Raw genomic sequence first — 26,740 nt, forward strand, 5'->3', positions numbered from 1 at the left:
TCTTTGGTTATTTCCTCTACAACAGGTAGCTGTAGCTGGGGCGGGCAGAGGGAGGGGATGGAACACTTGCAAAGGCAATATTTATACGTTGACTTTAATAAAGGCGAGAGGGCAAAGACACTTCCTTTCTCGTTATTGTTTGGAATGAATAGGTCTAGAATAACATGTTAAGAGATGTACAGATGTGATGGCTACAGTTTTGGGTGGAGAGGCCAGGTACCTGGGTGGTAGGGAAGGAAGGCAAGGCATTAGATTTAGCCAATGGGTCGGAAGGCCGGCAGCTTGCTTCTTACCAGGGGTGTCCAGGAAGCCTGTGAGAGATCAAGCTGAGGCCAGTGTTGGGACAGTGGGGACACACAGCAGCCAGGAGGATGGAGGAGGCAGAATGGGCCCCAGGACCAGAAACAAGGGGAGAACTTGCAGGGTGCCCAAGGGTATGAGAAGCTGCCAAGGGGATAACCAAGGAAATGAAGGGGCATAGTATGAACAGAAAGAGCAGACACAACCCACGTGTGCATCCGCAGCCATGTGGGTAAGCAGGATATGGTCCATGTAGACAGTGGAAAATTATTCAGCCTTTTGTTTTGCTTTGCTTTGTTTTTGTTTCTTTTTTTTTAATTAATTTATTTATTATGTATACAGTGTTCTGCCTACATATATGCTTGCAGGTCAGAAGAGAGCCCCTGTTTTTGTTTCTTGAGACAGCATTTTTCTGTGTGGCCCTGGCTGTCCTGGAACTTGCTCTGTAGATCAGGCTACCCTCAAACTCAGAGTTCCACCTGCCTCTGCCTCCAATGTGCTGGGATTAAAGGTGTGCGCCACCACCTGACTTATTCAGCCTTTAAAAAAAAGAAAAGAAAAGAAAAGAAAAGAGGAGGGTTGGAGAGATGGCTCAGAGGTTAAGAGCACTGGCAGCTCTTCCCGAGGTCCTGAGTTCAATTCCCAGCAACCACATGGTGGCTCACAACTACCTGTAATTTGATCTGGTGCCCTCTTCTGGTGTGTAGGCAGAAAACTGTATACATAATAAGTAAATAAATCTTTAAAAAAAAAAAGAGGAACCTTGACACTTGTCACAGTGTGGCTGGACCTTGACATACTCAGTGAGACAAGCCAGCCACAGAAGGACAAATCCTGCAGCATCTCAGCAACATGAGAACCCCGGAGCCAGCAAGTCCACAGAGACAGGATGGCTCATGCCAGAAGCTGAGGAGTCGATTTTAAATCACTCAGGTGTTAAAAACCTTAGTTGGGAGACTGGAGAGATGGCTCAGTGGTTAAGAGCAGTTGCTCTTGCAGAGAACCTGGCTTTGATTCCCAGCACCCACAGGGTGACTCACAGCTATCCATAATTCTAATTCCAGGGGATTCAATGCCCTCTTCTGACCTCTTCAGGCACCAGGAACACACATGATATGCAGACAAAACACACATACACATAAAATATTTTTTTAAAACCTTAGTTGGATGAGGGAATGGAGGAGTTTATGGCTGGGACTGATGCTGGGCCTCAGTAGGTTGACAGCATGGTCCAGGTTCAGTTCCCAGCACCCACACGGTAGCTCACAGCCACACGTAACTCCAGAACTAAGGAGTCAGACGCCCTCTTGTGGCCTGCTCAGAGATCTGCATGCTGCTCCTGGTTCACATAATTTCATGCAGGATCTCACACATACACACATAAAATAAATAAATATAAATCTTTTTTTTAAAAAGTGTCAGGCATGGTAGCACACGCCTTTAATCCCAGCCTTCAGAGGCAGGGACAGGAAGATCTCTGTGAGTTCAAGGTCAGCCTGGTCTACAAAATCGAGTTCCAGGAAAGACAGCTGTTACATAGAGAAACCCTGTCTCAAGGAAAAAAAAAAAAAAAAAAATGTTGGGCCAGCGAGATAGCTCGGCAAGTGAAGGGACTTTCACACAAGCCTGACAACCCGAGTTTAATTCCCCAGAACTCACACTTTGGAAGGAGAGAACTGACTCCCACAAGTTGTCTGCTTATTTACATACGTGTGGGGCCCCAAAGAGTAGCCAGGGCAGAATGCCAGGAAGCAAGACAGGGAGAAGGGGAGGGGATGGAAAACAGAGGCTGCAGAAAGGCCAGAGAGAATTCCGGGCTTCTATAAAGCCTCCAGCACCAAGGATTCCCAACACACAGGGCCTGAGTTCTGCAAAGTCAGTCACCAGGAAGCTGAAGTCTCAACCCCTTATTCATGAACTCCAGCCCTTGGAAACAGTGCCCGCTAATCACTGCCGCTGGAAACTGGTTACATCAGCTGCCAAGTGTCAAGACCGCTAGTGGTGAAAACCCAGAGCGATTAGCCTCCAAGCTGAGAAACTTGAGTCTCTGGCATCTAAAGCCTGGAGCAATAGGCCTCCCGGCTCTCTGAAGCCGTAAGCCTCTGGGTCTGCCAGTCAAGAGCCTTGGCCTCGGGAACTCCAGGGCTCAGATCTGCCCGCACTGGGGCAGACTATCATGATTTCTGTCAAGGCAGAGGAGTGGCCAGCTGGGTGCTAACAATGGCATCACCAGGCTCCCACCTACATGTGCTGAGATGGGCAGAAAGGAACACTGGCTCCAGTGGGGTCCACTTGAAGGTAGAGGCTGCCTGCTGAACCCATCCCCACCGTACCCAGAGCAGGACCTGGCGTTACCAAACTCCTGAGCCCGATCGATACCTCTGCCCTCTGGGGCTGACGCCTCCGTGAGCCAGGCAGTGAACAGAGGAGGCCCAGACAGATGGCAGAGGGGGAGAGCTGCTGGGAGTGTGAATGAGGCAGCGTTAAGTGAGCGGGTGCCAGGGGCAAGGGATGCTTTTTAGAGATGAAGCAAGAATCATTTGCAGAGATCTGAGGCATAGAATCATAAGGCGAGACCATCCACACAGAGAGCAGGTGCAAAGGTCCTTTCAAGCAAAAATGCATCTGGAGAAGATTGGGGGGTGGTGGCACACACTTTTAATCCCAGCACTTGGGAGGCAGAGGCAGGCGGATCTCTGTGAGTTCGAGGCTAGCCTGGTCTCCAAAGCGAGGTTCCAGGAAAGGTGCAAAGCTACACAGAGAAACCCTGTCTCAAAAAAATAAATAAATAAATAAAAAAGGCATGTGCCACCACCGCCCAGCTTTTAATACACTTTCAAAACTGTAGGCCAGGTTGGCCTGGAGTTTACCATCCTCCTGCCTCTGCCTCCCCAAGGCCTGGGATTTCAAACCTCTGCTACCATGCCCTGCCTCCCCGGCTTTTATCAAAACACTTGACAGTGGATTGAGGTCCCCTGGACAATCCCCGGGGAGCTCATCTCAAGGTCTTTAACTCAATTATACCTGCAAAGACCACCCTATCCAAGGCATGCATGGGAGTGCACGCCCGAAATCCCAACATTCAGGAGGCTGAGGCAGGACAGAGTCCTAAACAAAAAAAGATTCCTGTCCAACTAAGAACATGTCAAGTGGACGTTCGCCATACTGTAGGAGCCTTGGAAGAAACTCCCAGAGGGAGATAGGCAAAGGCACCAGATGGAGTTGGCAGAGTCCAGGACAGAGTCTGAAGCCAAGAGCCTCTAGAGCTACCCACCATGCCTGAAGCCATTTTCCCATTTGAGCTGCATTCTCTGAGGTTCATTCCCACACGGGGACATTGCGTGCATGCACGGGAGGGCCAGAGACCTCCATACAGACAGAAGAGGAGGTTCGGAGCTTTGAAGCCGATCTCTCAAAGAGTAACTACAAATGTTGTGTTCCCTCTTTTCTATTCTACCAGGTGAGCACAAAGCTTCTCGAGAGAGAGACCGAGTTTTCTTCTAATGCCATGTGATGTTAATGTCATGTGTTAATATTGTAAACTCGAAGGGCTCCAGAATCACCTTGGAAACAAGTCTCGCAGCACACCTGCGAGAGATTACCTAGATTAGGTTAGCCTCTGGGCTTGCCTTTAAGGGATTATCTCGATTAGGTTAATTGAGGTAGGAAGACCCATTTGTAACTGTGGGCAGCACTGTTCCACGGGCTGAGAGGGAGTGGGATGGAGTCTGTCTGTTCCCCATAGCTAAGCACCCCAAGATGTTACTGTCTTGTTGCTGGATGTCTGGGTGCTCTCTCTGGGCCACCAGCCCTCCAGGGCTTTCCCACATCAAGGTCCTAAACCCTAACACACACACACACACACACACACACACACACACACACACACACACACACAGACGCACACCACTCGAGCGCAAGTGTTTGTGCTGGAAAAGATGACCCATCTCCAGCTGTCACTACACAGTGCTGAAGTTAAGCACAGAATCTAAACCTCGCCCCAAACCACCCAGATCCTGAGAGCAACAGGGACTGCATAGGCCACAGCTGGGACTTGGGGGCGGGAGCTTTCCCTGGAATGCAGGGGGCCACTCTCCCCTTCAGGGGCATCACCTGAGCCTCAGTTTCCCTGTGCAAACAACAAACTGTAATCCTACCACCACCAGTTAAGAGAGACCGGTGAGAGAGAGGCTGGGGATCCAGGCGCACCTCAAGGTGATGAGAAACTGAACTGGGGGTGGAGTTGGGGATTGAACTCTGTCCCTAACCCAGCCAGTTTCCAATCTGTCACTCTGCACATTGTCACTTGCTTAGGGGTTATTTTCTCTGGACCTCAGTTTCTTTGTGTACAAATTGAGAACTCTGGTTTCCATCTATTAAGAAAAAAAATTTTTTTATGTAAAGTGCTGAGCGGGTGCCAGATCCCAGCTAATGGGAGCTATTCATAGCTTCCCATTCCGTCGCGGCTCAGGGAGACCTGAGAGCCGGTCCAGCCCTCCGGAAGCCTGTGGTTCACTCCCCGCACCTCAAAACACAAACTCGCCTTTCTCACACCTGAGACAGACACCCAGCAGCAGAAGCCAAGTGCTTCCCCGCGAACTAGGGAAAGAAGGTGCTCTGTGCTTAGTGCTCCATGCAGGACTCAGGTGTGCTCTCGGCCTCAGCCCCTCCCATCCTACGCCCCCGCTCCCTCCTACGCTCGCTCGAATCACACTAACCCTTTCCCCGCCACCCCATCTCCGTTCCCTCCGCATCGGGGTGCTCACTCCTACTCGCCCCAGGACTCTGTGGCCCGCGAGCTCCCCCATGCGCCCATCATGTGCGCTGCGGCGATCTCCAGGTCCTGAGTGACCTGGAACTGGACCGGGAGCTCTAGCAGGAGACCAGGGGGCGCTTCCAGAGGACAGCCGGGGATATAGAACACTCGCACCCCAGTTCCCCCACTCCCCCACCTAGAGCGGAGCTCCAGCCCTCCGAGAGGGCAAACCTTCAGTGCGGATTATCCGGTCCCGCCCGCGCGGGGGCCCCTTTAAGGGAGTGGGCGGGGTGGTGCCTTATTAGCATACATTAGCATGGCCCTGCCCCGGAGGCGGGCGGGCGCGCGGCTCAGTCCCGCGGAGCGGAGCGGGCGCGGAGCCGAGTGAGGCGCGGAGCCGGCTGCGGGCGGGCGCGGGGGGACCCTCGCCACCCCGCCTCGGAGAGCGGGATGGGACGCCGCCCGCGGGGACCCGGATCCCCCCGGGGTCCTGGCCCTCCAAGCCCCGGGCCCAGGCTGCCGCCGCTGCTGCTTCTGTTCGCCCTGGCGGCCCACGGGGGCTGCGCAGCGCCCGCGCCCCGCGCAGAGGACCTCAGCCTCGGGGTGGTGAGTGTGCGACGCGGGCATGGGACTCCCGGAGCCGTGTCCCCCGGGCGCTCACGGGGTGCAGGGGAGAAGGGAGACTCTCCTTGGTTCCTCTAGGAGAGGTGCGCGAATCCCGGGCGCGGCGGATCCCTTTCCAAGGCAGGGAAACTGAGGCTGGGACTCGGGCTGAGCGGGGCGCGCACGCTTGCAGGTGGAGGAGGACCCCGGTCCCTTTCCCGTTCCGTGCGATCTTGCGCCGCAAACGCGGGCGCCCGGGGGAGGTGTTCGCCCAGCTGGAGCCGGGTCCCTGGTTCAAAGCAGCTCCACAGAGACCTCTGGCGGGGCGACAGTCGTCACAGCCGCCCGGAGCGGTGCGCCCCGCGAGCTTCGCGGCGGGAGTGGGAGGTCAGGGGCGCGCACCCCAAGCCGGGGACGCGCATGTGGGCGCCCGGAAAGCCTGGGGTTCCCGAGTTTGCTCCGCTGACGATGTTGGGAGAACCGCCAGCACGGCGTGCGTGGAGCGACCCCCCTCTCCATCCTCCTCCACGGGAGCGGTCGGCCTTGTCCCGCTGGTGCGGGTGGCAACCTCTGTCGCGTCAAGCCCGCGGCTGTCCCCCAGCCCGCCAACTCCCAAGACCGCTTGCTACCTTAAGCCCCGAGCTTAACGGGGCACCCTTGCTGGCGAGTCCGGGTGCCGGCTTCTTTGCACCCCTCGTCTGCCCTCCTGACCGAAGTCGGGTGGAAACCCGCAGGAGACCCGGAAGGTTTCGATCAGACTTTATGGCTCCGCAGGCCCGTGAAGCCTCTGCAAAGGCGCGCGCGCTGGATAAAGCCCGCTTTCGAGGAGGAGGAGGAGGAGGCCCCGGCCTGGGCGCCCTTGATCCTCTGAGATCCAGAGACCCAGCCAGGGGCGGCTTCCTGCCCAGCACAAGCCAGCAAATATCCTAATGGGGTCCTGGCAGAGTCCCCTCTCCATGGGTGCTTGGCAATGGGGACTCCTAAACCCTTAGGTCTAGGCAAGGAGCCGTGGAGATGTCATGCTGGAGGAGCGGGTGGGAGCAGCCCCCTGTTTGGCAAGACTTGCCCCTGGATCTGAGTGAGAGGCTGACTCCACCCCCCCACCCCCCCAGGCATCTGGGGTGGCAGCGGCCCCATGCTTTCTCTGCCTACTTGCAGACAGACGCCTGAGGGTCCCCTAGGGGTGGCTTCCCCCCCCCCCCCAGTGGCCTCTAAAACAGGGGTCCCTCGCACTCCTGTTCCTGGGTTTTCATAGCAGGCTGTCCCGCTGTCCCGAGCAGTCGGACGTCTAGTCCCAGTTCTAGAGGGGTGGCAGAGCCCAGACCCCTCCTTGTTCCAGTTCTCAGGGTGCCTCATAAGGGACTAGTTAAGGGAGAGAGGACACCGAGGTGGAGTTGGGGGAGATGGAGCCCCTGGCCAGCCAAGTTCTCGATCGGGCCCAGTGCACTTAGGAAGTTTTGCAGCAGCCAGACCTCAGAGGTTGGGGTGCAGCTGGCTCCTCCCTCTGGCACCTGTGGGCCTCATCCTACTTTTCCCCTCCCCTATTGAGTTCCCGAGCACCCCGGGGTCACCGGCCCACCCAACACCCCGAAAGGTCTCCCTGATCAGGGTGCGTGACTGCAGCCTTGTCCGAGGCAGCAGCACCCTGTCGTCCAGTTCTGGGTAAAGCGGGAGGGTGCAGCAGGCAGCCCCCCCCTGCCCAGGACAATACCCTCCCGGGTGTGGGAACCCGGTCCTTCGCCTGCTGCTTCTGTGGTGGTGGGGGGCGCCCTCTGGTGGCTCTTTAGGAGATGGCACCTGAGAGCTTGGGGAGCAGGGGCACCGAGCTGCAAAAGATGGGCGGGCTTTGGGTGGGAGCTTTCTGATGCCCCTCAGACCGCCCTCTGCGGGCTGTTGAACGTATTCAAGTCTGGATGCCTCTGAGGAGAAGGGCGCCTTTGTGTTTGTGATCAGCCGCTGCCAGACAGCTCTGCACCCACGGCTGGGCCGGGAGGGGCCCACGCCTGTGAATAAAGCCGAGAAGAGGCCCCAGGCCCCCTGGAAGGACACCGGGGATGTGCCTCCTCCCGGCCTAGTGGGCCTTGTCTTGTTATTCCGCTTCTTGAATGGTTAATGCCCCACAGCAAAGTGTGCAACCCCAGGGAAGGTTCTGGAGAGTGGCGGCGTCCTGACGGCCCTTTCAGTCTCCAGCTGGGTAGCCATGGGGAAGTGGGCAATTTTCACACAGCCAGATCAGGCCCCAGTTCTCACACCCTGCGGTTTTCACTCACCACGTGCCTTGGAGAATGTTGCAGCCACTGCCCGGCTCTGCAGGTTCTCACCCTCACGTCGCCCCCTCCACCCATATTTCATTCACAAATGTCGTAGCGCTCAGCCAGGCCTGGCACCATGGTGGATGCTGTGTGACCGTGTGTCTCGAGGTATCTGGTGGCCCATGGCTGCTTAGGGGTCTGCTTGAGAGCCCCCTTCATGCTGGCAGCTAGGCAAAGGATCCCGGGAAGTTTCTACTCCGGTTTTTCCTCCCGCGGCAGTCTCTCCTGTTGCTGGCACCACACAGCAGGGCAGGTTGAGATTTTCATCGCCAATATGCCCACACCTGAAGGCTGGTGTGCTGGGACTGAGGGTGGCCATGGATAAGGAAAGACCTTGGGGGGCAGGGCCCATGGTGACAGGTGGAAGCAAGGGCATGGAGTGCAGGGTTTGCCTGTGTGTTCCCTTCTTGGAGCCTAAACCTCCCCCTGTCCTGACCTTAGCTCTCACAGGTACCTGCAATCTTTCTGGGCCCAGGAAGGAGTTATATCCTTATGCTCTGGGAACTATAGCTCTTCACTGTGGACCCAAACCCAGGTGGCCAGGCAAGGGTTAAACATAGGCAATGCCAGACCTGCTGTTACAGGCATTCTCCTGAGGCAGGAGAATGGTAGGTATTAAGGCCAGCATGGACTATAGAGTGAGACTCTGTCTCAAAGTACAAAGCTCAAGATGTTAGCTTGGTCGCTTGCCTCGCATCCACAGAGCACTGGCTTCCAGCCCCAGCACCACCAAATAAACCAGGCATGTTGGCACACACCTGGGAAACAAAGGGGAAAGGATACGGTGTTTAAGGTCATCCTTGGCTACGTAGCAAGTTCAAGGCCAGCCTGAGCAACCTCAGAATGTCAAAACCAAAACAAAAAAAAAGGGCCCATGCTGGGCATGTTGATGTGCGCGCCTTTAATCGTATACTCTTAGCACTCAGGAGGCAGAGGCAGATCTTAGAGTTCAAGGCCAGCCTGGTCTACATAGGGAGTTCCAGGCCATCCAGGGCTGCCTGGTGAGACACTGTCTCAAGAAAATAAGAGGATGAAGCTGGGTGTCCGTCTTGTACAGTCATTACTTTTCTGTTTCCGTGAGAAGTCCCCATGACCAAGGCCACTTAGAAATGGAAGTATTTAATAGGGCACAGTTCCAGAGGGGTAGAGTTCATGACGGCAGGGGTGAGGCCGTGCTTGTAGGAAGAGCTGAGAGCTCGCATCTCTTCAGGTAGCAAAGAGCACACTAGGAATGGCAGTTCTCTTGAAACCTCAAGCCAGGCCTCCAGTGACACACCTCCTAATTCGCCCCACACGTTTCCACCAACTGGGGACCAAGTGTTCACATACATGAGCTTGGGGGAGGGGGTCAATTTCATCCAAGCCACACTCATTTGCCTAGCATGTGAAGGGCCCTGGGCACGCATGCACGCATGCATGCATACACACACACACACACACACACACACACACACACACACACACACGGAAACAAATCCTAATGTCCACTACTTGGTGCTTTGTTTCTGTTTGAGACAGGGTCTATGTAGCCCAGGCTGGCCTGGAACTCACAGAAATCTGCTTGCCTCTGCCTCCCAAATGCTGGGATCAACGTTGTGCGCCACCACACCTGGCCACTCTGTGGATATCTAATGTAGAGACCTTTTCCCTGGATCTGGGCTGGGTCCCAAGCTGCTGCTCACCTGCTCTGGGACCCAACAGATCATAGGGCCTCAGTTTTCTCTCTTGTCAGATGGGCCCATAGGGACAGGCTGTACTTCCAGGGAAGCTGAAACACTTCATAAGGCTTATGGGGCATTCTCCAGTGAGGACCCTGCTGGGGACTTCCCAGGGTGTGTCGGCTACCTGTGGTGGTAAATGCACTGTAAACATTAAGCTTCCGGTAACACTCGGCCTTGGATCTCCGTACAGGCCAGGGCCAGCACATGAAGGATCAGACATACATGCTGGGCACCCAGCTCACAGCAAAGGTGGGATAGTCATGTGGTGGGCATATAGCCCAGCACCCCCTCTGAGCTCCAAGTCCCACTCTGTCCCTGTCCCCGGACCCGTCACCCCTCGATGTCCATCTCCCTCCTAGGTGCTAGTGCTTAGCCAAAGCCTTCACGCCTGCTCTTCCCACGATGAATCCTCTCCCCAGGGCTCCTCACCTGGACAACCCCGTGTCTACCCAGAACAACTTCCCCGAGTGTCCTTCAGATCGTCCCCTCTGCCCCACCCCTCCCTTCCCTTGCAGTGGTTACAGGATAAACCCAGAAGCCAGACCACTCCAGCCACAGCTCTGCACTCATGTGCTGTGTGACTAGGGCCGGTGCCCTGACCTCTCTGTGCTTCTCTTTCCTTATTTGTAAAATGGGGTCACAGTGGAGCCCACTCCATCCTGTCAACTTACGTGACTTACAGAGTGCCCATTGTGCTCAAAGGAAATTGCAGAAGAAAAAAAAACAGTGCCTACCATCTCCCCACATCCTGGGAGCTGTGTGGAGCTTTGCAAGTATTTGCAAGCGTTCAGTGGCCCCTAGCTCAGGATCACTGGAACAGCCGCCATCAGGATGAAGGCGAGTTGAGGCAATATGGGCATGGTCTCCGTTCATCATCCCCTCCATACTGTTCGCTTCTGTCCAGATCTGCCCTGGTCTACTTAGCACCCTTCACAGCCAGCCCCTTGGCACAGTCAGGAAGACCCGGGCATGGGATCCCTCCAGCTACCTGTTGGGATCTGTCTTTATAAAAGGGCCATGCAGGGGCTGGAGAGAAGTTCACTCAAGTAAAATGCTTGCCATGCAAGCGGGAAGACCAGAGTTCACCCACAGACATATACACATACACATACACACACACACACACACACACACACACACACACACACACACACACACACACAAATATATATGAAGCTTGGCTTGGAGGAACATACTTGGTTTTTTTGTTTGGTTGACTGATTGGTTGATTGATTATCAAGACAGGGTTTCTCTGTGTAGACCTGGAACTCACTCTTTAGACCAGGCTGGCCTCGAACTCAAAGACCCACCTACTTCTGGCCCCCTAAGTGCTGGGATTAAAGGCATGCGCCACCACTGCCTGCCTGTGGAACATACTCGTAATCCTGGCACTGGGGAGGCAGAAACAGGAGATTCTTGGAGATGCTGGCCAGACAGTCTTGCCTCTTTGGTGGTGCTTCAGGCCAGTGGGAGGACGCTGTTGCACAGGACAGTGCTCCTCAAGGGTAACACTCAAACTTGACCTCTGACTTCCACACGCACACATACTCATTAATAAATGAGTCATGTATCCCATGTGGTGTGAAACCGTGTGCAGCTTCCTCAGCTCCTCTGGGATCTCAGTTTCCTCTCCAGTTGGAGGGGGGGGAGGTGTCCCACTGGTATCGCCCTTACAAGGGCCTGAGGGGTCTTATATGGAAGGAAAATGTAATCTCGAGAGGTGAGTGGCCAAAGGTGGTGCTGCCTGTGGATTACAGCACCTACCATTATCATATGTAATATAAATGAGATATATCATTATCATAGATCAGGAGCTGGCCCTGCTCCTGACACTCATTGGAAGGACAAGAGTCTGGATTTGGCTTCTGGGCCTCGGTTTCCCTGCCTGTGAGATGGGGCTGGCCGCTTCCGTTTGTCTCCCGCTGGTGGGTCCAGTTACAAAGGGGTGAGGGGTGATCGGCAGCTTCATAATAGTCCAGGTGCCAGGCAAGCCTTGCAGGCTCCTGGGGCCACCGTGGCAGCTGACCAAGGCTGTGGGGCAGAGCTGCCCAGGTCCCGTGGTGACGGGTGGGTAAGTCAGCAACCGGGGTTGGGGTAGCGTCTGGACGCTCTATAAATTTGCCAAAATCATCGGAAGGATTGTAACGCTGTATATATTATGCCTCGTTAAAGCTGTACAAGATACACATTGTGTCAAACGGTGATAAACGGGAAAGGGGAGGGGGCCCGCGCTAACGGACTGCCTGTTTACATCTGTGCAGGAATCCCTGACTGCCCAGCCAGCCTGCAGTAATGGTCCAGTTCCCGGACTGGGCTGGGAGGAAGGGGGTGTCTGCCCTTGGGGGTGGGACTCCCCTTCTCCTGGCCCCACCCACCCCCCTCCCCAGTGGCCTTCTGGAAGGTTCACCCTGAGCCTCACAGCACCCGCCTGCTGCAGCCTCCGTTGCCCTGGAGACAGCGGTCTGTCTCCGTGGCGACAGTGGAAGGAGGACCAGGCAGGCGAACAGGAAGCTGGTGGCCCAGGACAGGGTGTGTGGTCCCGGCTCTATAGGTATTAGGGGACAGGGGAGAGGAAGCCCGGAAGTCTTGTCTCTGGCCACCCTGCGGCAGACATCGAGGTGGGGAGGAGCTTGTACACCTGCAGGGGTCAGAGCAGGTCAGGTGGGGTGATGAGGGCTGCCTGGGGGTTCGCTAGCTTGCAAGGTGCCAGTCAAGGCTGCCTCCCCTGCAGAAATCTGGTCCTCTAAGGTGGCTTTTGTCGGCCGAGGCAGCCTCCAAGTCCCCTAGGCTAACTGCCATCTCAGTGGCCCGTTATCCTTATTTGACATTTATCAGCCACTAGTCCCAGTCAATAAAGTGAAGCTCTTGAGTGTTTGGGGTTCACCCACCTGGGGGTGGAGGAGCTGGCTGCCTAAGGATTCCACCCACCCATGCATACTCTGCTGACGTATGGATTTGGTCAGCTGGCTGCCTCTTGTGGGTGTCCACCTAAGTAAGGCCAGCGCTGACAGTCATCCATCTCCCCAAGAAAAAGCCCACTGTAGTCAGCTCTGGACTCGGATGGATACGGGGAGGGGGCTACCAGCATGCTGAGGCTTGAGCGCTCTCTTGGTGGGGGCAGGGCGTCGAGATTGCCAATGCAATGCTGCCAACCCCAATTATGTCCTGCTCTAGACAGGCAACAACTACCACCCCAGCTCAGGGGTCAGGGATGACCCCCGCAGAGGACCTCAAAACCCCCGTTCCCCATTCATGTGCACACTCTGGAAAGGGACCCATTGTCCCTGAAGTGTTCCATGTACGGGCTGAGAAAGCTCCAGGGGACTTCCTGCAGGACAGAGAGGCAACCACGGGGCCCTGTGTCTGAGCTATGAAAACTCTGTGGTGTGTGTGTGTGTGTGTGTTTGTGTGTGTGTGTGTGTTCGCATTCTGACACTTGAAAACAACTAAAATGTTATAATAGGTTTTGAGAGGAGAGGTCAAAACAAGGTTTCACCAAGCTGGCCTCAAAAAAACCCCAAATGGGGCAGTAGACAGATCTGGGCCTGCACCAGGGGCATGACTCTCACGTCCCAGGATGCTTTGGGGATGTTGCCCTGTCCTTGAAGGTCCTGCTGTTCAGCCTTTGAAGTGGGTCTCTGGCATCCCCATACACACTAACAGGTTACAGGGATGTCTGGGGTGGGATGGATTTTGAAACGGAGAAACCCCAGCAAGGATACGTGTTATCCAGAGAGGAGACCGGGCAGGCACACTGCCGATGTATGCAAATTACACCATCCAACCTGGACCTCTTAGCCTGGGTAGCTTGCCCCTGCTTGAGGCCCCAAGGAGTCCTGGGAGATGAAACCCAGTTCCAGCTACATCCACCGGGCTCCCGAGCAAACAGCCATCAGCAGCGGGAACTAGTCCAAGAGATGAACCTGGGTGGCATCCTCAGGACCTGGAGGGCCAGGGAAGGACATGAATGGGATGATATTGTTTTTTAAGTGTCCATCAAAACAGAAGTAGGTTACTGGGCATGATGGCACACAACCTCAATGCCTGCCAGCACTGGGGAGGCAAAGAAAGGTGTGTCTCTGTGAGTTCAGAGCCATCCTGGTCTACATAACAAATTCCAGGGCCACAAGATGAAACACTATCTCAAAAGGGGGCGGACAAGCTGCTGGAGTGATGGCTCAGTGGTTAAGAGCACTTGTTCCTGTTGCAGAGGACCTGGGTTCAATTCCCAGTACCCACGTGGGGGTTTGCAACCACCCATAGCTCCAGTCCTGGGGATCTGATGCCATCTTCTGACTTCTGTGGGCAACATGCATGCGTGTGGCTACATGTATACATGCAGGCGAAACACTCTCACACAAAATGAAATATACAATTCAAATTTAGAATAAATTCTCCAAAAAAAAAAAAAAGAGTCATATTATCCCAATTAGGCTCCCAGCACCCACATTGGGCAGCTCACAACTGCCTGGTGACTCCAGCTTCAAGGGGATCTAGTGGTTCTGGTATCCGAGGTCACCCGAATATACATACAGACACACAAGCACATAGTTTAACTTTTTTGTTGTCTTTTTTTGGTCAGGGTCTCTCTATGTCGCCCTGGCTGTCCTGGAACTCTGTGTAAACCAGGCTAGTCTCAGACTTTCAGAGATTTGTCTGCCTCTGCCTTCCAAGAGCTAGAATTAAAGGTGTGTACTGCCACAACTGGATAATTAAACATAAAAAAAGAAAAAAAAATAGGTAAGGAGAGTGCTTGCCTAGAATACACAAAGCCCTGGGCTCAATCCTTAGCACCACACAAAATAGGCATGGTAGTACCAGCCTGTAATCCTAGCCCTTGGGCAGTGGAAGCAGGAGGATCAGAAGTTCAAGGTCATCTTTGGCTGCAAGGTGAGTCTGAAGCCAGACTGAACTACATGAGACCCTGTCGCAAAAGAGAGGTGTAGCTGGCTGTGGTGGCAGGTGCATTTAACCCCAGCACTTGGAAGGCAGAAGCAGGCCGATCTCTGGGAGTTTGAGACCAACCTGATCTATATAGCCAGCCAAGACTATACAGTAAGACCCTGTTTCAAAATTGTGTGTGTGTGTGTGTGTGTGTGTGTGTGTGTGTGTGTGTGTGTGTGTGTTGATGAGACGGAAGGAAACTAGTCTGCATGCAGGTTTGGACACCTTGTTTGGGTCCTTCTTGAAAAGGAGGGTGGTTTTGGCTCAGAGCATCCTGCCCTCTAGGACCTCTGAGTCAGCTGGAGCCAGCCAGGTGCATGCCTCAGGCTGGGTCATTGTCACAATTGACATGTGGACTGCAGCACCATCTAGTGGTTGCTGGCGGACATTGGTCCCGCACATGCACACCCCCATCTCCGGCTTTACGTTTATTCACTGCTTATAGCTCGGTTTAAGGGCAAGGAATGGGAGGGTAGGGGAGCGCTAAGAGGTGACCAGGGCTCAAGAGGCATTTCCCCTGCAGCAGTCCTGAGCTTGGCCATGTCCTCCTCAGGTGGGCTCTAACCTAACAACCTCTCACTCCGTTCTGTGTCTCCAGGAGTGGCTGAGCAGGTTTGGCTACCTGCCTCCTGCAGACCCAGCAACCGGACAGCTGCAGACCCAGGAGGAACTATCTAAGGCTATTACCGCCATGCAGCAGTTTGGAGGCCTGGAGACCACTGGCATCCTCGGTCAGTTTTCCGGGCGGGGGGTGGGGGGGGAATCTAGGAGACTCCTTGGTTCCATCAGGGCTGTGCCAGCTTGGCCATACCCATCCTGGCTACTCAGGGCCCCGCAATTAGCCACTGAGGACTCAGACTGGCCAGAGCCATGAATTTGAATGTTGCCTTAACCTGGTGGGGGGTAGGTGGGGCTTGAGCATACCTGGCCTGGAGGCCATTGGCCCTGAGGCGCGGGGGGTGGGGGGGGGGGTCTTCTCTGGGGAGGTGGAAACAGGTCTACCTGCTGATCTGTGTCTACCTTGCAGATGAGGCTACTCTGGCCTTGATGAAGACCCCTCGCTGCTCCCTTCCGGACCTGCCCCCTGGGGCCCAAGCAAGAAGGAAGCGACAGACTCCACCACCAACCAAATGGAGCAAGAGGAACCTCTCTTGGAGGTTCGTGGCCAGGGTGGGGGCTCCCCAGGATAGTGTCTCTCTGTCCTTCTGCCATCCCTGGGGCCAGACCAGCTCAGAGAGGATCCCACGAGGGTGTAGACTGTGGATAGAGGGTGGAGTGAGCACTGAGATTTGACCCGCCCATGTCATAACCCCCCACCCACCCCACCCCCACCCCCGCAAAGCTGGCATTTGCACATTACCCCTGAACTCATCTGCATTCAGCTCCTGGGGACTAGAAAAAAGGCAGACAATAAGGGAACACTCCTGCCAAGGAGGGGGGCAACATGTCACCCCAGAGGGAGGTCCAGGAAGGCCTCAGGGACAGCTGGCCTCCACTCTGACCCTAGGGTCCGGACGTTCCCACGGGACTCACCCCTGGGCCGGGATACTGTGCGTGCGCTCATGTACTACGCCCTCAAAGTCTGGAGTGACATCACACCCTTGAACTTCCACGAGGTAGCGGGCAACGCCGCTGACATCCAGATCGACTTCTCCAAGGCCGACCACAATGACGGCTACCCCTTTGATGGCCCCGGTGGCACAGTGGCCCATGCATTCTTCCCCGGTGACCACCACACGGCAGGGGACACCCACTTTGATGATGACGAGGCATGGACCTTCCGTTCCTCAGGTGTGTCGGGGGACCTGGGCCTGGGCAGCCCCTGTGGGCCCTACAGACCCCACAATAACACCCTGAACCTATGAAAGACAGGTACAGCTGTGGCCCCCAGAATGAGTCCAAGCATAGGCTTAAACAGTTCAGTCCTTCTGCACTCCTTAAGATAGCCACTAACTGAAACCTGTTGGGCCATTCTTGTGATACTGATCCACCGAGTGTCTGCAGTCAGCTTGGCAAACCAGCTAGTCCCCTGCCCAGCGCCCAGGAACCCAGGCCTCTCATGTAGGGTCTGGCGGTTGACAACTACTGTAGTTGAACCTGGCAAATCCTGCCAATCCTGGGATGTCTCCACTCTGGTCTGGCACTCAAAGGGCTGACTTCCATCCCATGAAAGTGTAAGAGACCCCTAAGAAACCTCTTCCAGCCACACAGGGCCTCCATCGGAGCCCAGCATGGTCTCAGCAGACCTGCAGCACTCATGTGGCTAGTTGGGGCCCCGAACACAGCCAGGATGCAGGCACCCTCTGAGCATCGGCTCTCTATTCCAGCCCCATCATTAGCGAGGGGGTCCTGTCCTGTCCTGCTCATGAAGCTTCTGTGTTTTTATTTATTTATTTTTTTGTTGTTGTTGCTGTTTTTCAAGACAGCGTTTCTCTGTGTAGCTTTGTGCCTGTCCTGGAACTCACTCTGTAGCCCAGGCTGGCCTTGAACTCACAGAGATCCGCCTGGCTCTGCCTCCCGAGTGCTGGGATTAAAGGCGCGCGCCACCACCGCCCGGCTTTCTGTGTCTTTAGATGCCCATGGGATGGACCTCTTTGCAGTGGCTGTCCATGAGTTCGGCCACGCCATCGGTCTGAGCCACGTTGCTGCCCCCAGTTCCATCATGCAGCCGTACTACCAGGGCCCCGTGGGTGACCCGCTACGCTATGGGCTTCCCTACGAGGACAGGGTGCGTGTCTGGCAGTTATACGGTGAGTGTCCTCGAAGCCCAGTGTGGACCACATGGAGGGTGGGGCTAGGAACAGATGCCCCAGGTGGGTGTAAGCTCTGCTCATGGCTGTGCCCTCTTAGTCTAGAGGGCACCTGATGTCTGCTGGGAACAGAACAGTGGAGAGAGGAGAAGAGCCCAGGGCGTGGGACACAGGCCTCTGTCTTCTAGGCTGATCCTCCTGGTGCTTAGAGCTTAGATGTGGTGATTTCACATCTGTCCTTCAAAGGTTTGAAGAGTCTTGGCAGCAAGCAGTAAAGGTGGACCCAGGCCTACAAAGCACTGGGCGTATGCTAAATTAGCCATCGAATCATATGACTCTAAAGGAGAAACAGTAGTCCTGGAGTGGACCCGGGTCAGGCAGCTTGTCCTGGATAGCTCATAAGAATGAAAGAATAGCCAGGTGGTGGTGGCGCACGCCTTTAATCCCAGCACTCAGGAGGCAGAGGCAGGTAGATCTCCATGAGTTCGAAGCCAGCCTGGGCTACAGAGTAAGTTCCAGGAAAGGTGCAATGCTACACAGAGAAACCATGTCGGGGGGAAAAAATGAAAGAATAACCCTACAGGATCAAGAAGCACCAGTTTGCCCAGGATAGCCCGTAAGAGTATGAAGATATCCCCGTAGGACCAAAAGTCAGGCACTTTGTCCAGAATAGCCCACAGGACCAAGAGGCAGGTAGCTTGCCAGGTTGGATCCATGAGCGTGAGAGGCAGGCTGCCTGCCTTGCGTAGCCCCCCAGGAGTATAAACAGCCAAACTAGGAACAGAATCTGGTCCAGGACCACTCCCAGGACATATCCGGAAATAGAGGTGGCTGTGGTTTTATTTTTTCAGAATTTCCTTTTCATGTGTGTGCCTGGATACATACATACATACATACATACATACATACATACATATGTGGACCACATGCACACGGGTGCCCACAGAGGTCATAAGAAAGCAATAGATCCTCTGGAACTAGAGTTACAGGCAGTTTGTGAGTCCCTGTGTGGATGCTGGGAACCAAACCCAGGTCCTTTGCAAGAGCAGTCAGTGCTCTTAACGACTGAGCCATCTCTCCAGCCCGAGTGCAATTTCTAATGCAGTAAAATCCCCCATCTCCAAGGGTACACACGTGTTTGCCACAGCCACAGAGTTGTACAGGGACCACCCAACTGAGGTTCACAATTCTCACTACCCTGAACTATAACCCCCAAGGGGCTGTCTCTGAGGACTGCCCAGGGCGAGACACTTTGGAGGAAGGGGAGCCGTACAGAGTGAGGCCTTCTGGGGGTTGTACATGCCTTCCCCAAGTACGGCGTCTTCAAGCTTTCTCCCTCACAGGAGTCAGGCCCGGTTCCTTTCCATGGCTGAATGAGTCCAGCATTGAGCACTGGGTCACTTCCCAGTCAGGCTCTTGTGACCAGCGCTGTGGACATTGGTGCAGAATTCTTATGGATCACCTGGCTTCCGTCTTTCGGGGCTGTCCACCCGGGAGTGTGGTTGTGAGGGGGATGCTCACGCACTTGACAAGCCCTGGGGGCATAGCATAATTCACAGGCAAGCTGCAGTGGTCTGCCCCACCTGGACACCCTTCAACTGAATGAGTGAAGCCGGGGTCCTCCAGCCTCACAGCCCACACTCCATGCCCCGGGCCCCGGATAGGCTGGCATGACTGAGGTCCCGGGTTGAACACAGTCTCTCTGTCTCCACAGGTGTGCGGGAGTCCGTGTCCCCTACGGCACAGCTGGATACTCCAGAGCCCGAGGAACCACCCCTCCTGCCGGAGCCCCCCAACAATCGATCTAGCACCCCGTAAGCCATGTCCCTTGTCACTGAACCTCGGCCAGCCTGTCCTAGTCCAATGCTGTCTCTTCCAAGCACGCAGTACTCAGTATAGCCCAGGATCCTGAGGAAGGCATTGCTGTATGTGCTGGCTGGGCCTGGGGGATACTTTCTTCTCTTAAACATCCCAGTAAGAAATAGAAAGAGGAAAGGATCCATTACCCCACGGAGCTACAGCGAATCTCAAATATTTCCTCTCCTATAGCCTGGTTTGCGAAGCCCAGGACCTTGGGGACTAAGAGATCTTGCAGACAGCTGGCTTGTTTTTGTGTCAGTCTCTGCAGAGCTGACTGAGAGCTGAGTTTATCCAGACAGTTCCCAGGGCTTGGGCTCTCAGTACCACAGTGGGTACTTAATAAAGGGACTGTGGTGAGAGTTACCACAGCGCACAACCTTCGGTTACTCAGCCTGCCCCTTCTGTTCCCTGACCCCCACCCCCACCCCCACCCCCGACCCCCTTGCTGTGCCCACGTACATCTGGGCTTCTGGATTTTGTCTTTGTGGTGGATGGTTCTTCTCCTGGCTTAGCTGTATACTGCGAACTGCTGTTGCAATCAAAATACTGCTCGGGCTCGTTCTGGGTTTTTGTTTTGTTTTGTGGGTGGGGACAAGGTCTTTGTCTGTAGCCCAGCTCAACCCATGGAGCTGTACGTGCTGAGACCCTTATCTCCCTGGGAAGCTGAGAAGCTGTTCTTCTTTTCCATCTATTTTCAAGATTTTTAAAAATTATGTTTCTGTGTATGGATATGTGCATGGTCCTAGAGTGCCTACAGAGGCCAGAGTCATTGGATCCCCCTGGAACTGGAGTTACAGGCAGTTCTGAGCTATCTGACGTGAGTGCTAGGAACTGACCTGGGTCTTAACCACTGAGCTGTTTCTCCAGCTCCTAATTAGAGACAAGGTCTTACTGTGGAGCTGCATCAGCCAATTGGAGAGTCTCCTCTCCTCCAGCAGTCTTATATAACTTTAGGAAGGGGCCTGTGAATCTTGTAAGTTTCAAGACCTTCCTGAGACTTATGAGTTGTGTTTCCCTCCTAAATTGTTAGGACTATCCCTCCTGGGAATGTTTTTCATTCCTAGGCAATTGGAACCCAACACCTAAGTTGACCAGAAAATGGTGATCCTCTTGCCTCTGCCTCCTGAGTACAGAATTGTAGGCTGTGGTGTGTCCACAAACCTGACTCTAGCTCATATTTTTTTTTTTTTGTCATCATTATTGGTTTGTTTTGGGGTGCTATAGTTGTCTGGTGTTTTAGGTTTGGGGGAGTTGGCTTTGGTGTTTTGAACCAGTCTTAGAGCCTAGGCTAGCCTCAGACTCACGATGTAGCTTAGAGCCTTATTGGGCCCCCATTCTAACCGACCTTTCTTGCCTGGTGAGCTCTGCCATGTGGACACTGGGGTGTTGTGGGTCCATCCAGGAGGCCCACCCCCATGATCCTGGCAGGAGTAGCTCGCCCAGCTGCTTGGGTCGGGTGCTCTCCCTCTCAGCCTGTCTGGCATCCTGCCTTGCAGGTCCCAGAAGGACGTGCCGCACAGGTGCACTGCACATTTCGATGCGGTGGCCCAGATCCGAGGCGAAGCGTTCTTCTTCAAAGGTAACTAACCCTGGGGCCCGGTGGAACGTTAAGACAGATCCCCATAGCCACACCAGGCTCCAGCAGCCCCCTTCCCTTTCATCATCACCCAGGCAAGTACTTCTGGCGACTGACCCGGGACCGACACTTGGTGTCCCTGCAGCCCGCTCAAATGCATCGCTTCTGGCGGGGCCTGCCGCTGCACCTGGACAGCGTGGACGCCGTGTATGAGCGTACCAGCGACCACAAGATTGTCTTCTTCAAAGGTGAGTGAACTTCTCCCCATGGGCCATGGCTTGCCCTGGCCTCCCTCTGTGCCATCTGACCTGCCTCAACCTCCCCTGTACCCTGCTGACCTTGGCTGTAACCTTGCGCCTCCAGCCTGGTTGGACGGTTTGCTCTACCAGTCTGAAAGAGCAGCGGTACTCTTTGGATGTATATTGAGGCCTACTGCCGGCGCATCCTGTAGGGGGCGCTGCAGATACTCACAGTAAGCAAAAAAGAAAATCTCTGCCCCGAGGCGGTGGAGAGCTAAGGTTGGGGGTGTGGTGGGGGTGTGAAAAGCTCCTATACAGAGGAGGGAGTTTATTCAGAGAAGCATTCCAGGTGATGGGAGAGAACAGACCATGGCAGGCAAAGTCTATCTAGGGACCTGCCATTGAGCAGAAACCCCAGGAACAGGGTCCAGGCCAGGTTTGCAGCCAGTTTGAAGACCCCCAAGGCAGAAACAGCCCCTCAGAGTGCAGAGAACTAGGAGAGTGGCTGCTGGGGCCTCAGAGAGGCTATGGAGTGCAAGAGAATATGAAGCCATAGTCCCTAGCAGCAGCCTCTGTCTAGGCTACCCTACCGTGTCCCTAACTCTGAAGAAAGGCTCCTAGCCTTCACTGCTGGCCTTAGATGGGGTGTGTCTCCTACGTCCACATCTATCCCATAAGAAGAGAAATGAGACCCAGGCCAGGAAGGTAGCACATTCCTATCATCTCAGCACTCAGGAAACTGAGGCAGGAGGATTGCTGCAAATTCCAAGCCAGCCTGGGTTACACACTGAGACTGTCTCCCAAAAATCAGGTGGCTGGGGGGACCATGGATATCATTTCACTGGTTAAATACTTGTTTAATGTGCACAAAGTGTGCCCCAGCATTGCATGTACTGGGTGTATTAATCCCAACACTTGGAGAGTTAGAGGCAGGAGGATTTTAAATTCAAGGTCATCCTTAGCCATGTAGCAAGTTGGAGGCCAGCCTAAGTCATGAAGGAGGAAGCTAGAGAGGGGAGGTGAGCATGTATGAAGTGTGAGCCTCCTGGGCCCATGTGCAGGGAGGAATGAAATTCTTCCTATCTTAACTATGGGACAGAAACCTGGGATGAGGGTGGGCACACGGCCCGCCCTCAGCTCAGAAAGTGCCACCATCCTTAACTAGGTCACCCGCCCATCTCAGGTCCCTATGAGGACACTGAGGCTCTGGCCTCATGTATTAGTCATATGATTCAGTGCCGTGGCATTCCGTCCATCACGCCAGAGAAGGAATGGCGGCTGGAGGATGAGACAGTTGGTCACGTGGTACCCCTTAGTCAGGGAAGATGGATGCTGGCGCTCAGCTCACTTTCTCCTGTTTATTTGGTATGAAATCCCAGCCCCTGAGGCCTGGAACGTGGGTCTTTCGACCTCAACTCAACCTAAAATATCTCTCACCGGCCTGCCCAGAGGCTTGATGCTATGTGCTGTCCAGTTGACAATGTTAATCATTGTGCCTTTTCTTTTTCCCTGGACAGGGTCTCGCTGTGTAGCTCTGGCTGGCCTAGAACTCACTATATCCTCAGAGTGGTCAGGTTTTTTCCCTCTGGGACTTTCTCAGTTGCTTCTAAGCACTGGCCCCCGGGCCAATGAGGCCACAGTGACGGTACCTTCATCTAGTCCATAGACACCCTCTCCTGCATCACCAGGGTCCCAGCCAGGATCTCCCTTGCATGGTGGTGTCTTTGGTCTCCAATCTAGAACATTCCCTCGGGCCTTCACGGTATCTACCATCCCAGGTTTCACCCCTCGTGTGTCTGTGTTTCCCATGGATCAGGTGTCCGACCCATCCCGTTGGGTGGTCTGGACATACCATCTCCCCACCCCACCCTGTAGTTACCAGGAAGCCCTGGAAACGGCCCAGAGTCACCTGAGCATCTTGCCCTGGGTTCACCACACACACGAGTACCCCTGGATGGAGCCTCTCTGGTCCCAAGCCAGCACATTTATCTTTGTTCCAATGGTTCTTCCGTGTCTTGGTTCATAAAGTCTCACTTGCATATTGCATATTGCATCTCACTTGCAATAAAGCCTGAGACTGAATGCCCTGCCATAAGATGTCCATACCTGGCTTGGGGATGTGGCTCAGTTGCTGAGGCACCTGCTTAGTATGTATGAAGGCCTGGGTTCAATCCCTAGGGCTCCCTAAACAAGGCATGGTGGTACATACCTTTAATCCTAGCATTCAGGTAACGGAGGCAAGAGGACCAGAGGTTAAAGGTTATCCCTTGGGCTACACAGTGAGTTTGAGATCAGCCCAGGCCATAGGTCTCAAAAAGGGGGAGGGGATGTTCTGACCCCCTCACACATAATAGTCACGGAGCAGGGTTCCATGTCTCTGAGTGACTGCCAGAATAGGACCCGAGTCTCAGACCCACAGCAAGCATATAGTAGGTGCTCAGTAAATTCAGACAGGGCTCCTCCTCGACTTGTTGACATGCAGTAACTACATTGTACTGCCACCTGGGTGAAGATGGGGGGGACCCCGGGAAAAGCCGAGACCGGAGCCTTTGCCGCAGCCCACGGCTCTTTCTCTCGCCACCAGGAGACAGATACTGGGTGTTTAAGGACAACAACGTAGAGGAAGGGTACCCGCGACCCGTCTCCGACTTCAGCCTGCCGCCTGGTGGCATCGATGCCGTCTTCTCCTGGGCCCACAATGACAGGACTTATTTCTTTAAGGACCAGCTGTACTGGCGCTACGATGACCACACACGGCGCATGGACCCGGGCTACCCTGCCCAGGGCCCCCTGTGGAGGGGTGTCCCCAGCGTGCTGGATGACGCCATGCGCTGGTCTGATGGTGAGCGCCGGGCCGGGCACGGGACAGTGCTGTCCGGCATGTTTCCTGGACTGTAGATAAGGGATTGTGATGGGGCGCGGGGGGCGGGGTTTCCTGCACCACCGTATACCCCACACTTAGCCTGTCTGTGAGCTCTGAGTAGTCCAGGACCTCTCCTCTCTCCTCCCTTCTGCCACCCACCCTGCACTCCTGCTTTTCACCCCCCAAACACACAGGACTTCCAGCCCTTGTACATGCTCCTCAGAGTACCTCCACCCCACTTGTGGCCTCCCCACCCCCACCCCAATACCCAAAGAGATGCACAGAGAACCAATGCTGGGTCAACTCCAGCAAGGAAGAGTGGAGGTTGACGGTCCACTCCTGTGTCCCAGAGCCTCCTTCAGCTGCCCAAGTCAGGCTCATGCTTCTGACAGGCATGGCCCAGACCTATCTGTCCAAAATGTCCCACCCACCCCCCCTCCCCCACTTCCAGCTCTGTACTCAGTCACGCTGTTCTATGCAGAGCCTCCCCATGGTTGAGACACCAGCTCAGCCACCTTCCTCTCCCTCTACAGGTGCATCCTATTTCTTCCGAGGCCAGGAGTACTGGAAGGTGCTGGATGGCGAGCTGGAGGCGGCCCCTGGGTACCCACAGTCCACAGCCCGGGACTGGCTGGTATGTGGCGAGCCGCTGGCGGATGCGGAGGATGTCGGGCCCGGACCCCAGGGCCGCAGCGGGGCCCAGGACAGCCTGGCTGTATGCTCCTGCACTTCAGAGGCACCCAAGTTTACACTGTCGTCTCGACTGCTGGTGCCACCGCTGCTGTGGGGCCTGTGGACCTCAGTCTCCGCCAGGGCCTCCTGAGGGCAGTGCTGGCCTTTGCGGATGGATCAAGGCGCCGAGGAGGGCAGGGACACACTGGCCAGTAGTCAGCAGGACTTGTGTTCTTCCTTCCTTTCACCAAACCCCGGGGGTGCTGTGACCCTCTGCTGGAGTGGCTTCCTACTGGGACGGGATTGTCCCGCCAAAGGCATCCACGCGCCCTTCCCACCCGGAGCAGCCATAGGCCGTCCTCCGTCCTCTTCTGCACACCACGCTGCTTCATCGCACCTTACTGGGCTGCTCAAGCCTGGCCGTCACAATTCGGGGGGGATGCCTTGTCTGCACCTGTGGGCCGGTGGGGACAGCCGGAGGGTCCTCAGAGTGTCCCTGTTTCACAAGTGAGAGAGTCGATGGCCCAATGGGGCACATGGCGGGGGAGGGGTACCTACCCAGCAGTCCGATGCCACTGCCATTTGCAGCAGCTAGCGCCGCCGTATCTGCTGGTACAGAGGACCAGTCACACTCAGGATCTACCCCACAGGTATCCAGATGCTGGCCAGGGGCCTTGCTCTAACAGTCAGGAGCACTCGCCTCTCCTCAACTCGGACGAGCTATTCGGAAGTGGAGGCTGAGTCCTGTTATCTCTCTGTGGCCAGGAGAGAATTGTGGGTCTCCCCGGGGTGCTGTGGCCTGGGGGGTGTACCTATAGAGACATCTCTCATCTGTCAGTGCCCTTGCTTCAGCAAGATGCCCCATACGGTTCTAGGCTGACACCTTGCAGCTTAGACTCAAAGCTGTCCCCTCCCCAGCTGTGGAGGGGCTTCTAACACCTGGAATAAAAGTGGGGGTTCAGTTAAGGGGTGGTTGAATTATCCCAGGCCCTGAGTAGGGAAATGGTAATATTTGGCATGTAGAGCACAGGGTGATTTTGAAGGGGCAGCTGCAGGGATACTCAGCATGGCCCGGTCAATAGTAGCATCTTTCGGGGCCAGGATGATGTCACCTTCTGGCCCACCCTAGACTTGGAGGAGCTATGGAAGAATTGCTGCTCTGAGTGACAGACCTTCATGGTCCAGAGAGAGCCTCTGAGCTAGGACCAAGGAGTGATCAGCTACCGGGAGCTGAAGGTTCTGGGACGGGATGGGCCTGAGGGATAGAAAATACCCTAGGGCAGAGCTACCCATGTAGGCTTGGATATATAGTAGGCAGCTTCTGTCACTGGACATATATGATCACACACCCCTCCCCGACTGGTCCCATCTCAGGTAAGAAAGGCTTCTGCACACCCCAGGTCACACTTCACATACATGGCGCTGGTGCTGCTCCCTCCCCGCCCAGGTTCGAGCGTTTGTCAGGATGAGCGAGCAGCCCGGGCCAGCACCCACCCGTCAAGCTACACAGGACAGAGTAGGGGTCTGAGGCATCATGGGGGCCGCCCCCACTCTGCCCTATATCAAAGCACGTTCCTATGATGTCCCATATTGTCCACCAGCCTGCAGGACACAGCTGTCCTGTCCAGTCGCAAGGAGAGCCCTGAGAGTCTTTGGTCATAGCACCCAAAAGCCTGGCCTGCAGGCTGGAGCTGTCTAGATGCTGGTGTCTCACTCATTTTAAAAACCCAAACTCTTAATAAAATTTTTCTACACTGGACAGGTGACAGCTCAGTGGTGGAGCACTTGGCTAGCTTGTGGGCTTGATCTCCAATACAAAAAAGCAACTTGTGTATACCTCTGGTCTTGAGCGAAACCATCAGTGGACACAGAGTTCTCTGAACCGCCCCTGCCTGCTCCCTCCACAGCTGTAGCCAGGGGTCTGGAGGGGGAGGGGCAACGCTCCGGCTCCTGTGCGGCGTGCTGCAGCTGGACCCCTGTGCTTTATGATTTGATGCACACCCCTATACAGAGGCTGGGGGGAGAAAATAAGAGCATCTCCTCCACCCCCAGGTTGTTGGATGTGATGCCGCCTCTAGGCTCGCACTGTTCTTACAGAACATGACGACTCCTGAGGGCCATCAAACTTTGAGACTCCCTCGCTG

General features: G+C 55.1%; 1 protein-coding gene across 1 annotated transcript; it reads left to right on the top strand.

Annotated features, from left to right (window-relative positions):
- Positions 1-5,417: 5,417 nt before the first annotated feature.
- Mmp17 (matrix metallopeptidase 17) lies at positions 5,418-26,355 on the top strand. Its single transcript, XM_006971369.4, has 10 exons — positions 5,418-5,662; positions 15,235-15,367; positions 15,664-15,793; positions 16,144-16,427; positions 17,210-17,386; positions 19,101-19,200; positions 20,743-20,825; positions 20,918-21,070; positions 23,646-23,903; positions 24,458-26,355. Exons 1-10 carry the CDS (start codon positions 5,507-5,509, stop codon positions 24,745-24,747), a joined length of 1,764 nt encoding a protein of 587 aa, XP_006971431.2. The 5' UTR covers positions 5,418-5,506; the 3' UTR covers positions 24,748-26,355.
- The last annotated feature ends 385 nt before the right edge of the window (positions 26,356-26,740 follow it).

The sequence above is a fragment of the Peromyscus maniculatus genome, chromosome 23, assembly GCF_049852395.1.
Source record: "Peromyscus maniculatus bairdii isolate BWxNUB_F1_BW_parent chromosome 23, HU_Pman_BW_mat_3.1, whole genome shotgun sequence".
Lineage (NCBI taxonomy): Eukaryota > Metazoa > Chordata > Mammalia > Rodentia > Cricetidae > Peromyscus > Peromyscus maniculatus.

Coding starts and splice junctions, on each gene's coding strand:
- Mmp17 (XM_006971369.4), top strand. CDS start 5,507: ATGGGACGCCGCCCGCGGGGACCCGGATCCCCCCGGGGTCCTGGCCCT. Junction 20,826..20,917: donor CGAAGCGTTCTTCTTCAAAG/GTAACTAACCCT, acceptor ATCATCACCCAG/GCAAGTACTTCTGGCGACTG. Junction 21,071..23,645: donor CAAGATTGTCTTCTTCAAAG/GTGAGTGAACTT, acceptor TCTCGCCACCAG/GAGACAGATACTGGGTGTTT.